At 39.3% G+C, this 15,257-nt stretch overlaps 1 protein-coding gene across 5 annotated transcripts in view; it reads right to left on the bottom strand.

The window, feature by feature from the left end:
• Positions 1–15,257, bottom strand: part of grm8a (glutamate receptor, metabotropic 8a) — a 320,341-nt gene that overhangs the window by 53,082 nt on the left and 252,002 nt on the right. For all 5 annotated transcript variants that reach the window (XM_088072610.1, XM_088072609.1, XM_088072612.1 and 2 more), the window contains 4 exons: positions 10,329–10,468; positions 7,525–7,671; positions 4,256–4,677; positions 1,403–1,769 (listed from right to left, as the gene is read on the bottom strand). In XM_088072610.1, the coding sequence (XP_087928736.1) occupies positions 1,403–1,769; positions 4,256–4,677; positions 7,525–7,671; positions 10,329–10,468 (1,076 nt within the window). The remainder of the gene's footprint in view (positions 1–1,402; positions 1,770–4,255; positions 4,678–7,524; positions 7,672–10,328; positions 10,469–15,257) is intronic.

Raw genomic sequence — 15,257 nt, 5'->3', positions numbered from 1 at the left:
ATCCATGCACTGAATTCAGGTGAAAAAGAACCCTATTTTGAGTCTTATTTTGATGCAAAGATGTGTTAATTAGCAGAAATGTAGCAGGGTGTGAAAGTGAGAGTGGTGCTCTGTTGATTTAACTCTGGGTTAAATGTTTGGGTGCAGTTTTATTTATTTGTGGAAGATGCACTGTGAATGAGGACCAGCCTTTTTTTTATGCAAAAATGTGTCAATTATTAGGAATGTACAGTACAGTAAAAGTGGTGCTCTGTTTTTTTAAATGTAAAATTGCAATAAAATATTTTGTGAATAATGAGTATTGATCTCAGTATTGATCAGAATAATAGAGATTGAAATTCTGGCCACAATGGCTCAGCCCTAACATATGGCTGTGTAAAACACAGTAGATAACTCTATGTACAAGCTGAAAACGTATAACTTGAAATATCCAATAAAAAGCAACAAACATGCATCCACAATGAAACCATCATTCAGTACGTGAAACCTTAGCCCCGTAAAGGCTGCCTACACACACACACACACACACACGCACACACACCTTCACCTTGTGAAAGAAACATCTCACTCACATCATATAGCACATCAATAATTGACTAAAGGTATGAGGAATAAGCTCTACAGTACAACCCTCTAAAAGCCCTGACCACGGCATGGATCCAGTCAATCAGTCAGACAGAAAATCCTCTTGTACTCGCGGGGGATTGTCAGGAGATTTTGGACTCTAAGCCATTAGTATAGCTACAATTGAAAAACATATCTATTATTCTGTGCCAAGAGATGCAGTTTTGATCTCCAAAAGGTTGTCTAGGGAAGAGAGGAAGCAGATTTTTTTTTTTTGCCAAAGCATTGCATGGAAATGTGATTTCAAAACTTAATACTGCAAAATGGGCTCAGGAGAGCTTGTCATGCTCACAGAAAGCCCTTAAACCACACCATCACAACACACCTGTCAGTGAATTGTCATCTTATAAAAGATAATTCACACAAATATACATTAATATCACAAAATAATCTAAATCCATTGCACCCTTCACTAGTCAAATCCTACACACAGACACAGACACACACACACACACACACACCAATTCAGCCTGCAGTCATCTTTTCTGTAGACTGTGGTGTCTCAAAGAAAATTGCTTTAAATCCCAAACAGGTCATATACAGGGTAATCCAACAGATAAATGCACACAGCAGCAGATAGACACACACACACACACTGTGATTTCATCCTCTTTGCAGACTTAAAAAGCCCAAAGATGATGGGGATGAAGTAAAGACATCGGCGATATGCTCACACTCTCTGTAGACTGTAACTCATATAGAAAATGTTCAAAACAGCAGTAAAAGTGAACAGGTTAGGTACGTACCAGGAAAAAAATAACATAAAACTCACACTTACCCTCTCTGCCGACTGTGACGTGCCAAAGAAGATGGGTATGAACGCCAGCCAGATGATGCAGGTGGTGTACATGGTAAATCCGATGGGCTTGGCCTCGTTGAAGGTCTCGGGCACACCTCGCGTCTTGATGGCGTAAACTGTGCACGTCACCATCAGCAGGATGGAGTAGCCCAGGGAGCAGATGAGGGACAGGTCCGAGATGTCGCACTTAAGGACGCCACGAGCCGACATGGGATCCTGGGTCCGTTGCTCGCCGTAGTCCACGACTGTGTGGGGAGGGTCCACCGCGAACCAGACGAAGACCCCCAGCAGCTGGACTGAGATGAGTGAGAAGGTGATGACGAGCTGGGAGGCGGGAGAGATGAACCTGGGGAGGAGAGGGTTACTGGTATAAGGAGGTGGTGCAGTAAGGGAGTAACGCTGCCAGAGCTTAAGGTTTAAAAGCATATTTCACCCTCTGAATAATCATTTGTATATCAATTACATACCTGTGCTCTGCTGAATTCTTGAAGTAAATTTTAGTTTTCTCGCATGCCTCCAGGGTAAACAAATAGTCCAAAACAAAGAAAATTCTTGATAATTTGAAGTCATAGGGCTCTGTGTTTAACAACAGCAAAAACATAGCAAAACATCTGTTGACAAACTCATACAATCCGTGCAACGTAATCTAAATCTGATTCATTAAGTCATATGCTCAGTGCTTGTGTTGTTGTGTGACTTTGGTGTTTTTAAGAGTTAGTTCTATTTCACCAAAGTTACAAGACAACACAAGAACAATTACACACAATAACACAAACAAACTAACTGATCGAGACAGCAGTAGACCAGCAGCTCCCATGTTCAGCGAGGTAAAATTACTAATTTTGTCGGTGGAGACTGGCTTAGAAGTGAGCATAGATGAGATTTACTTTAACTTCACTTACCTGTCAGAAAGAGCTGCCTGTTTTGGGAAGTTCTGAGGATAATTAGACTTGTTTTGGTTCTACTGCATGAGTTGGGAGAGATCTCTCTGACCCATATGACTTCAATTCATCAATAATTTGTTTTTGGATTGTTTTTTCACCGGAGGCATACTAGAAAAGGTTTTCGTCATGAATTCAATGGAACAAGGGGTGAGTATTTTTATTTACAAATAGTCATCTGGGGAGTTGAAGTACACCTTAAAAACTGACTTGGGTAACCCGTACTAGAAAGTTTGTGCTCACAGAAATATGTGTGCTTGAAAAATGTATTATTAGGGCTGTCACCGTTAACTTGTTTATCACAATGCGAGGTTTATACATAACGCGTTTTTTTCTTCCTTTTTTTTCATTGCATTAATCATCAGCTGACATTTCTGTCCTTAAGAGACTGCACCAAGCTGAGTTTTTAGCTGGAGAGAAGATACTGGTATTAGAAGACCTAAAGTCCTAAAATCCAGCAGAACAATGTCATGCTAGCTTCTCAGAAAGGGGGCTAAATAAGGCTCCAACGTAAATTTTGACAATGGAAAAACAGCATGGCCATTTCACAGTGGTCCCATGATCCCTGACCTCAGGATATCTAAATGAAAATGGGTTCTGTGGGTACCCATGAGTGTCCCCTTTAGAGACAGGCCCACTTTATGCTAGTCTCATGCAGTTTTTTTGCTGCCATTTGATTCCTAATCAAGACAATCTGGTAAGAATTGCTTTACCATGTCATTATGGACTTCGTAAGAGTTTTGTAATGCAAATAATGGAACTGAAAACGCCTGATTAAAAAATGTGATTAATCATTAATCATTAATTTTTCAATACAGCCTTTAAGAAACACATTTTTAAAACCTTCTTCACCATCAACCTGTCAGGACAGTTTTTCATAGTATCTAAACAAGTTTTCTCTTCGACAGACACAATACATTACATTCCTATGCATGAAGCCACACACTCGCACAAAACCCACACCAAGTGTTGGAGGGAGATCAGGGAAAAGGTAATGATGCGATTTGGGACAATAATGGAAAACATGGGCAGTGAGGAGCAGCCTTACATTCAGCACTGAAAAAAGAAAATGTGACAATCATCTAAGATGCCAGAGAGACAAAAATAGGGAACAAATAATAACCCAAAACAAAAAGCTACATTTTCACTCACACCTGTAGAGAAGAAACAACCTGCTCCTTCAAGCTGCCGGGCTCAAAGGATTGCTCCGTGCCTGGCTACCTGGAGGCACAACACACACTGCAAAGAGCCAGAAATCCTCTCTGTAGAAAATCTCTGTATGTTAACTGCCTCATTTTGCACCTCATATTGCATTAACCTCCATTTTTTTCAGTTTTTGCCCAGTGTATTTACTGTAATTTGCTTGTTTGCCTTCGTATTTAACAATAAGAGCAAAAAACAAATAAAAAACAACTAACTAATTAGTCAAGTCTTTCCCGGAATTTGGAAAATCCTAATTTACATAAAAAATTATTTATATGTATGAGTAATAGCAGTACTATAACAAAATGCTTACAGATGGATAGTGCTGAAGGAAAAACAGATGACCATCTGGGTAAGCGGGGACACAACCTGAGCACTATTAAATACTGCATTAACATTTTAGCCACTCAGTTGATGCTCTCCTCCAGAGTCACTCACACTGAGTGCAAACAGCACAATAGGTGAGTGTGAGTTCATGACTCTCATAAATAATGGATGGGAAATAAATGATGAATAATGATTGCAAGCAGCTTAGTAAGGAAGAAGTGGAGGTTACGTCTCTGAGTGAAAACACACACCTGAGTTCTTGGAAAAACACACTAACAGCGACCTTCTGAGCCACTACCGAAAATCTGCGTGTACCTCGACAGAGTGTGTGTGTAATGACAGACATGGATGGAGTCTTCACCTGGGTGCTGTTACAGACTTCTTCCCTTGCTCAAAGATGCGGTGTATCCTGTTGGTCTTGGTGAGCAGCGCGGCGTAGCTGAAACACATCCCCAATCCCAAGAAAATCCTCCTGAATGAACACACTCCAACATCCGGGGTCGCAATCATCAGGAACGTTATTGCGTAGCACAGGAAGATTCCCGTCAGCAGCACGTAGCTCATCTCCCGTCCCGAAGCTCGCACGATGGGTGTGTCATTGTACCGGACAAATGTGACGATGACAAAAGAGGTGGCGATGATGCCAAGCATGGAGATGAAGACGGGGAAAATGGCCCAGGGCGAGTGCCACTCCAGCTTGATGATCGGGATGGGGACGCAGCCGGTGCGATTGGCATCAGGTCGCATCTCGTACGGACACAGCTCACAAGTGAACTCTGATGCCTGGGGAGAGATGGTTTTGATGCATTAAAATTTTGTGTGTGTGGTAAATCTGCAGCTCCTACATTTATGTAAATAAATCCACAACACTTTTATCCAACCCAAACTCTCCACACAAATATGGCACATCTGTATATAGCTCCCACATTTATGCAAATACAGTATACTTTAAATCCCTGATGCTTTCATACAAAAACATCTCAAAAGCTGATACACTTACCAAGCAGTTGAGCTACTGTGTGTTATCTGCCTCTGTAAACTGACTCGATAATAAGGCACAACAGCACACATTTTACTCATTTTTGTACACTTGCTCTGGAGTTCACATGCTTGTTTTTGTCACAATCCTATGCTTTTTTCCATTCTCCTAAAATCCCAAATCCATTGTAAATGTGTCAGCAGATTATTGACTTTACAGCAAATGCATGTATCTGCAAAATTAGTATTGATTGCCCGCTCTGACAAGCATCGCCAGCTGCTGTTATGGCTGATATTTTCTCTTTCCTTTATTGCTTCCCGAAACGAGGGGAACTCTTGGCACATACGCTTGCTCAGGAGTGAATTTTTCCAACTTAATAAGAAGGATGATGGGCTGCCAAATTATCCCCAACCGTGATATAATTAACACGGGAGGAGTAGCTTTATAATATGTGATCAGACCCTTTTCCCCCTCACCTCAAATTATGTACCTCCATTTGCTATAATGGCATCTGTGGGGTTCTTCCTGCATGTATAAATCCAAAATGGGACATCTAAGTGGCTTTATTTTGATTGCCTGCAATGAGTTGAAACAAAAAGTGCTGATCACGACACACAGGGACAGGCCTCTACTGTAGCGTTAGAGTGAGCAGGCAACAGCTGTCAGAAAGCAGATGCATGCAGAGGCTAATAAGTTTATAATGTCAAAGTGCTGTTGCAAACAAATCTTTTACCTTTTTAGTTTATTAAAGTCTTCCAACGCATTGAACTGATTGTCACTTTGATTGTTAAGCAGGTGCAAGAAGTGCTTCTGGAGGCTTTTCCAGCTTTCACAACAAACAATCGAGGTAATTCATCTCTTTTCTTGGAGAGACTTTACACAAACAAGATGGACAGAAAATGTAGTGCTTGCACTGATGCAAAAAGTCAAATACCATTTTTGTCTATGACTCTAGAAAATCTATTTGCCATTGACTGCAAGCATGTATCACACTTGGTTTTTTCCACTTTGGAATACATTTAATGGTACGTTATTCCCTAAATTCGCTGTGATTGTGTGACAAAAGTGAATTATGTTTTAAGTGTATTTTGCTGCCTGCGACTTGTGAACCGTGTAATACAAATATTAATACTGAACACAGTTTGGAGGAAACTCTTCAGAAAAAGCATTGGATTTAAAAACGAATGTAACAAAATTCGTTCATTGAATAAAAGTAAATGGTAATCCATACACGAAGATGCCATTTGCAATTTCACACCGAGCCCTGCTGTAGAGTGCTATGAGACTACACATAAATGCTGTGGCCAACCTGCGTTAAAGGGTTGTATGAGGTATCCATAGTCAGTGCAGTCATTTTCACTGCTTTACCTGACTGTTAAGCAGCCCTTTTTGACAGGGAACTGAAGACATTATCTTTGTTCTCTTCAGAGCCACCAGACTCCTTTGAGGAAAACAGTAATTCTAACTTGCAGAACACAGAAGTTGCTGGTCTACTACTGCCTGTCTTTGATGAGAGTAGGGATGGCAAAATATACTAAATATACCATTAGCTTTAACAATTTTTAAATTTTTAATTTTTTAATGTCAGGACAGCATATAATATTGACAACAGATGATATTCTGTTGGTTTTAAGTTGTGTTGTTAAGAAACCAAAATCCAACGTCTCATGCCAATGTCACCTTGACGTAAATTAACGGCATTCAGTCACAAGAACAAAACCCACCATCTACAGACGGGTCATAATGTTAATGTCGACACAACATAGAATTCTAACATTTTAAAATATGGCCAATACCCAGTTTTCATTCCAGACAAAATTTATTGCCTGTCTGATGTAAGAGTCTAACATTTTTCTGATGTCATTGTACCGTCCAGTGCCAGCTGGTCATCTAAAACAGTACACTGCTTCTGTGGCGGTATGCCTCCTTCTCCAAACTGAGGGTGCACCGACGACCATCTACTGTAGGTAACACACTGACTATGGACGAGCACCTCATACAACTGTACTTCAAAAAATCTAAAAAAAAAAACTATCCATTTAATGGGGGGGGGGATTATTAGAGGCCCTTCGCTACATTATTATCACTATTCCTCAGTCACTTATGGAAATATTTTTAATATACTGCAATTTGCTGAGTATTGCAGTACTTTTTATTGCTATTTATTGTGATTCATGACTTTTTTTTAAACTGCTAATTATGTCCTCAAAGGAAAACTTTGTCAACTTCTGTTTAATGTAATAAGATAAAAGTTTGGTCTTTTCATTGCACTTCAGTCATTTTTTTATTGCAGCAAAACATCTCTAGTGAACTGCAAAAGCAATTGATTTTATTATTTAAGTAGCAATCCAAAGTTTTTTTTTATTTTGTAATATCAGCAATTAATCTAATAAAAATCGATTTGTTATTACCACACAAAAATATCAAAATACATGCTATGAGCTACATTTCAGCTTTACAACTTGCTGTTAAGGGAAGCTGTACTTTTTTTTTGTTTGTGTCTTTTTGAAGTCACAATTACAAAAAACAGAGAACAACAAAATGGAAAGATGTAAAACAAGCCTACAATTCTACACTACAAGAGACTGGTGCACTTCCACCTAAGCCAACAGAAAACACAGGGGGCTTGTACTATTACTCCAGAAATTTACCTGATAGTGGTATCCCTCACAGCGCTCACAGTGCCAGCAACACGGCACTCCTTTGACCACTTTCTTCCTTTCACCTGCACGGCACGGGATGCTGCATACAGAGGGTGGGAGAGATGGGTCACCTGTCTTCCAACGCATGGCCTCGACCTAACATAGCAGAGGAGGGGGGAAGAGAGGAGACAGAAGGACAGTTAGACAAAAGATATTGGATCTGATCCATCTGGCAAATGCAGATTTGGTTTGTTTCTGTATGAAGTGCAACAGAACAAATGTGATATTATCTTTGTGTTCATGAGGCAAAACAAAACTTCAAACCTTCTTCTGGGATATTATGGGACACAAAGATTGGCAGCCATCTGCTGGAGCTGACATTACTTTGCGTTAACAGTCCTTTAACACTCTGTTTTCTCTGTACCTGCAGAAAGTGTGTCTTCAGGGCAACTTGGAGAGCAATTAGCACAAGCAGATCCTCTGATCGCTTTCCTGAGCGCTGCCGGGCACAAAACTAACACCAGCTAGTCTGGAAGCCAGCAATCAGACCATAATCAGATCTGGCACAAATAGGCCATCTGTATTTCCTTCTGTGTGTGTGTGTGTGTGTGTGTGTGTGTGTGTGTCAGTGTGTGTTTGTGCACATGTTCTTCCATGTGTGCATTTAGTTTGTTTGTGCTTGTGTCATGCTGGCATTATAGTGAATCCCTGAGCTTTCCATATGTCTGGTATGTGCGAGTTTAATTTGTCCGTATGTGTGTGAGTGTTTGTAATTATACCCAGTCCCCGAGGTTCACCCAGTGCCGAGGGTGCTGAGTAAAATGGAGCGTTACTGTTTTAAAACAGGCACACAATGTACCCATCCAACGAAAACTAGTTAGGAGGAAAAACTCATCAGGGACAGAGAAAATGGACTTGATTTGATCATTCACACACATATAGAAACACACACACTTGCAGCATTTAAACAACAATATTGGGTTCCTTGCTGTTCGCAACTCGGTGCTGCAAATATATCTGTCAGGAGAAATAATCTAATGATAAGTAAGGTGTGCTGCATATGTGTGTGTGTGTGTGTGTGTGCGTGTGTGTGTGTGTGTGTGCAGGAGTGTGAAGGGTTTCAAACTTTTGAAACTGTTTTTATTGGGAGCTGTTTCTCTCTTTTTTACTTGTTCTTTAATCATAGCCTTAACAGTTTTTACAGAATTTTTACATGCCTTATTTTGCAACAATAACCATAAATTAGGTGCCACCTAAAACAAACATAGACCCTGTTGTGAACCTCTTTTCCATTAATTACTTACGCGACAGAATAATAGCTGTTCAGGCGTGTAGGATTTTGCTTTAATTATAAACATCAACTTACCTGTTTATATGTGTCCAAATAGGCATTCACTGATTAGCCACAACACTAAAACCACTGACAGGTGAAGTGAATAAGTTTAATCATTTGGGCGTTTTTTCACATACTTTGATTTTTAAAAAAAGTTAAAAAAAAGTTTCAGTTTTAATAAAATGTTTACATGGTGTTGTAAAGTATTCTGTACTCAATACTAATTACTTACAACTACTTTTATCTTTTGCATCACAATTTATAATTAATCTGAAAGTACAGAAAATAAAATAGTATTTAAGCATATATAAGAGAGTATTTAAGTGTATTTAAGTTTAATAAAAAACATTAAAGAAGAGCTTATTCACCAGCGGCATCCACATGAATGCTAGAAAGCAAGGTTTCCCAGCAACTCAACACTGAATTGTACCAAGATAAACAATATTATTCACTTTTACTGTCAGCGGTTTTAATGTCATGGTGTATGTCCAATCAAACATTTACCATGAAGCTCATCGGCTTGACTTGTACTTTGCCTGTTGCACAGATGTATCCTGTCTTTGTACTCGTGAGCCTTCAAACAGTTTGTTGATCATGAAAACACTCACCTGCTTCCATTACTGCATCTGCCACTGTGCCTCCAAACCCAACTGGATTGTTAAACAAATCAAATACATCTGTTAATTTGTCAACTGTCAGAGTGACCAATCATGTGTGTCTTAACTATGTGAAATCATATGTGCTGCTGCCATCTCCCTCTCTCTCAGTCAGCCAGGCCGTCCATCAGGCAGAAAGCACTTCGTGGCTATTACTCTTCTCATCTGTCATCTGGCCTTTCTAATGAAGTCCTGGGTGGATTTGTAGCACCAAGCACAACGGCGTGCTTAAGATGTTTGTGTATGTATGTGTGTGTGTGTGTGTGTGTGTGTAAGTCAGTGAGTGAGAAACTGAGAAAAGAAGACAATGGGATGCCAGTTTCCGCTGCATTGACTTATGTGTTTGTGCAGGGATGTATATGATGCCCAGGTGTACGCTCCGGTGTTGGTGAAAGCATTCACAGATTGTATATTTGTGTGTGTGACCTTGTGTGGGTGTGTGTCAGTATGTCCCTGCACAGTACTCAGCATTCTGAAAATCTGAAAAGAAGAAAAAAATCCACACTTTCTTGCGATAACACTTCAACTCCAGCTAACTTATGCACCTGAACAAAAGCAATATCTTAAACAAATCCAGCCTAGTGACAGGGGATTTTGAATTCATGGCAGCTACTTAAAGTGATGTTGAACTCTCATTCAGCCAAGGCATTCAGTTTATAATGCCTCAGGTAAACCACTCAAATCAAAAAAACATTTGGGATTATTGTAAGGGCATTCTTTCTTGATTACACAGAGGTTAGCTGTATGAACAATTGCAGAAACCCACGGGGAATAATATGTTCATTATTTTGCATTTGTGTGTGTGTGTGTGTATAAGATCTCACTTTGAGGTGTAGTTTGTTGGTCCAGGAGCCGATGACTCTGTACTCTGCTGTAGACCTATTGGTGATCTGGTACTGGAAGATATCGTATCTTCCCGGAGCGTCTCCATTCTCATTAAAAACCACTGGTGTACCGGCACTTCCTGGAAGACAGAAGATTTTGAAATGTTGTCACATTTAAATGGTCAAATGGTTACATTTTTTTTATTCATCAACACAGCAATTGGGTGAGCAATAAAAAAGTTCAATGTTAAATATTTGATGGGAAAATCTTATAAAAATATAGGAAGATGCATCCTAATGTTCCTGTGTTTCCTCAGAATAAACAAAGACAGTTAAAGTTACAATGATTATCATGTCTTGCCATTTTAAAAGAAGTTACAATGCAAGATTTTGGAAGGAAAAGTACAGTGATATAAAACTAAATGTAACACAACAATGAACCACAGTGATAGCCACTTAAAAATTGCCTGAATATTCACAACTATGGGTTTAAAGAGTTGGTGCAATGCTCAAAGGCAATATATAAACGACAGAAGCATTTGCATATTGTTAATTATACTTTTATCTAATTACTAATATACAGCTTGCTTAATAAATGATATTTACACAATGGTGGAAGTGTGTATTCATCTCATCCTCAGAAAACATATTTCAAATGCAACTATTCACATTAAATTTAGACCAGACATTGCCATTAACCCAATACAAGTACACGCATTTTAACTCACTAATCCATAAAAAACTCTTATGTGCAGTAAAGTGGAAAGACAAGGGAAAAGATAATTAAACATGCTAACTGAAATTTAATAAATACCTGGTTAGTAAGCCTTTGTCTCCAATTCCACCTTCATGAAGCTTCCTGAAACTAATGTCAGAAAGTTTTCAGGCGGGATTTTGGCTCATTCCTCCACACAGACAGTTTTTCAAATCTAGAAGATTCAGCTTGTGAGTTTTAAGCAGTTCTGTCCACAAATGTTCTGTTGGGTTCAAGTCTGATGATTGACTACGCTATTCCAACACCTTTATGTCCTTCCTCCAGAATTAAATGAGTTTCCTTTGCAGTTTATTTTGGTACGTCGTCCCGCACGAAGGTCCACCAGCATCTTGTCCTCATCATCCTGACAGATGGCAACAAAATCTCCTAAATCCTTTTCCTCTCAGTTTATTTCTTTCCTGGTGGACGGCTCCATTCATCTCCTTTTAGACACTTTGGATTGTACTGGTACCACAAGAGCAGAAACAGCTTCATACCACCTCCGAACTTCACTGTAGGTATGGTACATTTAGAGTCTTACACAGAACCATTTCTACCTCAAACACAGCATTTTGTATTGTAGCAAAAAAGCTTGCATGGTTTGCTACATGACTTTTGGAGAAGCCTTTAGATTACTGGGAGAATGTATTGTGGTCAGACAAGACGAGAATCAAAGATTTTAGCAATCATATTGCACGTCACGTTTGGAGAAGAAATGGCTTTGCATATGTTTCTAATAATACCATAAATATAGTGAAATTCGGAGGTGAAAGCATCATAATTTAGGGCTGTTTCTCTTCTCAAGCTACCGGCAAAATCCATATCAAGAAACAGGGGATGAATGGAGCCATGTACCTGCCAAGCTGGACAACAATTCAAAATATACTGCCGAGGAGACTAGTCAAATGGCTCTAGAATAAGAAAATAAAGGTGCTGGAATGACACACCAGACTTAAACCCATCAGAACGTTTGTGAAAGAACTGAAGATCAAGATTCACCAGTTTAATCTTCTAGATTTAAAAGACTGTCTATGAGCCAAAATCCCACCTGAGGACTTTCAGAAATTAGCTTCTCTGTACATGAAGCGTCATGACCTGGCATTGAAAAACAAAAGTTTCTCTACCAAGCACTGAATGAATTTCACTTAGCATGTTCAATACTTTCTGTCCTTTGCCATTCTGCTTTATTGCAAATAACACTGTGACGTTACAGTGAGGTTTTTATTAAGCTGATGGCAATGTTTGGTCTAAATTTTATACGAATAGCTGCGATGAAAATTTGTTTAATGAAAAAAAGAAAAGTTGATGTTTTGAATACTTACTTCCCTCACTGTAAGGGAATAAGGCATTATGCCTTGCAGGAAGGCTTAGATACACAAATTACATACATGAGGTTCATATAAATAAAATCTAAGTGTAAAGTAGTATTTCTTTGGATGGTGAGTTAAGAAGCCTAGATTGCAAAATAACTGTCCCCTTTAGTCTTTAATCTAGGCTTTGTTGTAATATACCAGCATATGTGTGTGTGCGTGCTGTGGGAGTGCGATTGAATATGCACATGCATGGATAAGTTTATGTGTCCTCTAAGGTTTAGTTTTCTCAGCACCAATAAGGCTGAACACAAACCTTTTATCCCTCTTCCTCTCAGTCTTATTCGCCTTCTGTCTTTTATGTAGCAATACAATCAAATCAGATGGCTGAATGTGGCGTAGCATAAAGGAAATCCAATTACAGTGAGCATGAGGAAGAAGCAGTGCATTATGGAAATTCCACCTGTGTACTATAAGTCATTGATATGGTGGGATGATGCTGAGGATATATAAATACAGTTGGAGAGAAACTGTGAAGATGAAGACTGCAAATCAACTGAGGGGATGAAAACAGAGGCTGACAAAGGAGAGTGTCAGACAGACAGAGGGAGAGAAGAAAGCAGAGAAAACATCAAGAGAGAAAAAAATTAAAGAAAAGGGAAAAGTGTTTGAGATAAGAACTGAAATTGAATTGAAAGACAGATTAGAAGAGAAAAGATGGGACACAAAGAAGTAATCACACAGACTGAGGGTGGAAAAATAAAGACAAAGAAAAAAGCGAAACTGAGGCAGAGAAGTAAAGGCTCCTTCACTGTCATCATAAGTAATGAGAGATACATATAATGGGTAACAGGGAGAATAAGCAAGAATGAGTAAGAGACTTATTGAGAGAGAGAGTAAGAAAGATGAATGGGGGCGGGGGTCTGAATCGATAGAGAGACAAAAGCAGAGGTCTCAATCTTTCATTGTTACCGCAATTTATGAATGAGGTCCCTTTCTGCGATAAGTGGTTCATGTCCAACTGTAGCTTTAATCACTCTCAATGTTCCTTACACACACACACACACACACACACACTCATGCTCACAGACATGTATATTACTAAACTCATCTATACCGTTCCTTCATCCTAACTCTTACCCTTTAAGTTCTAATAACTAAAAGGAGGTAAAAATCTACAATGAGGTATTCTGGCATCTCGCTGTGCACCACAGTAGGAGAGGCTCAATTAGCGGGATTTCCACAGACTTCTCTATAACCCAAATTGCATTGATTTGAATATAGAGTAGAATATTTTATGGTGTGTAGTTAATGTGCTTGCACGGCAACACACAATACTGTTATCTCTTATGCTTAATTACTGCATTTGCAGTGTAGTAGGCTCACAGCTTGATGTTATCGATGTCTTCACCCCCGTGACTACTACATATACAACACACCATAGCAACTATGCAGTTCTCTCGAGCAACCACATTCATCAAATTAACTCTGGAAATATATACACTGGAAATATAACCCCATCTTATGCCCAACTTGTCAAATAGTGACCCTTGGTCAGTGGCCCTCAGAGTCAGGCACTAATACACTGAGATACCATTTAGCAACGGTAAGAGATGCACCAGATGACAGTATTTTGCGACGCGGAACTGTAGTTTAAATAGTTTGAATGCCTGCATATGGCTAAAAGTAAGCAGGGCAGATAGGTCAAACAAACTCTGTGCTTTCACCATGGAGCCTGCTGTTTGTGTCACATGTGAAACCAAAATTTAATCACAACATAGTGTGCTTGTATATGCAGCATACTACACTAGTGAAACATGTGAGATAAGGTTGCAACAGAGTGAGATTTCCACGGTTCGAAAACAAATGTCTAATATGAACTGGAACTTGAAAGCATTTTTAATGAAAGTATGTGTGAAAGGTCTAACAAGCAGTTGAGAGGGAAAGGAGATGCAGGTGAGATTCTCTGCCGGATTGCATATTTTTTTCAATACTGTAGATAAGCAAATGCACACAGTATGATAACTGCCAGTTTTCATACCACCTTGAGACTGATATACCGCTGCGACCCTAATGTAAAGTATTTTAGATGATGTTACATCATGTCAGTAACAAACAAAGGCATTTTAAGCCGCACAATGTTTTTTTTTTCCTTGACCTCGCCACATGCTTTTTTTGCATAAAACCTAAGGAAGTAAGCCTAAAAAGGAAGTATTTTACAAACATTTTAAATTGATTTTGAAAAGAAGTTGTATGCCAAAACTGTACATTTCCAAAAAGAACTGAAGAAAGACACAATGCATGGTGCAAACGTAAACTGACACACCATCCCAAAGCATCCAAAACTGATGCTGGAGGTGCACCTAAAGCATCATCTTTAGATGTGTAGGGCAAGCGGCTGTATTTGGGAGTGAGAATGTGTTGGGAAATTACCTTTCAATAAAACACCAAAGCAGCTACTTAGTAAGCCTCTAAGTGAGCAGCTGAGTGACATCCTACAACCTACTCAGACACTAACAAATAATCTTACAAATGGCCTCCGATGGCCACATAGTTCCATCATATCAACAGGTTACAACACATGTACTCTAAATCCTTCACAAGCCACCTCCGCATTTCTTTGCATTCCCCAATCACCCTCAGTATCTCTTTCCTCTATCTCAACTCCTCTCGCTCCCTGTTGTCTTCTTGATCTCCGTATCTTTTTAATCTTTTCCCCTAATTTTGCGCAAATTAAGCACACATGAAACACAAATGAGTTTCTCTGTTTACCTCATCCAAGAGAGAATGAATTAGCCGGAGGAAATATTCACGCCTATCACAATGAAAACCACCAAATCTTATTTCCTTCTCATCTGCTTTCAT

This window comes from Plectropomus leopardus, chromosome 22 (genome assembly GCF_026936395.1).
Source record: "Plectropomus leopardus strain MGB_pleo_1.0 chromosome 22, ASM2693639v1, whole genome shotgun sequence".
NCBI classification, from domain to species: Eukaryota; Metazoa; Chordata; class Actinopteri; order Perciformes; family Serranidae; genus Plectropomus; species Plectropomus leopardus.
This window is presented reverse-complemented; position numbering and strand designations above follow the sequence as displayed.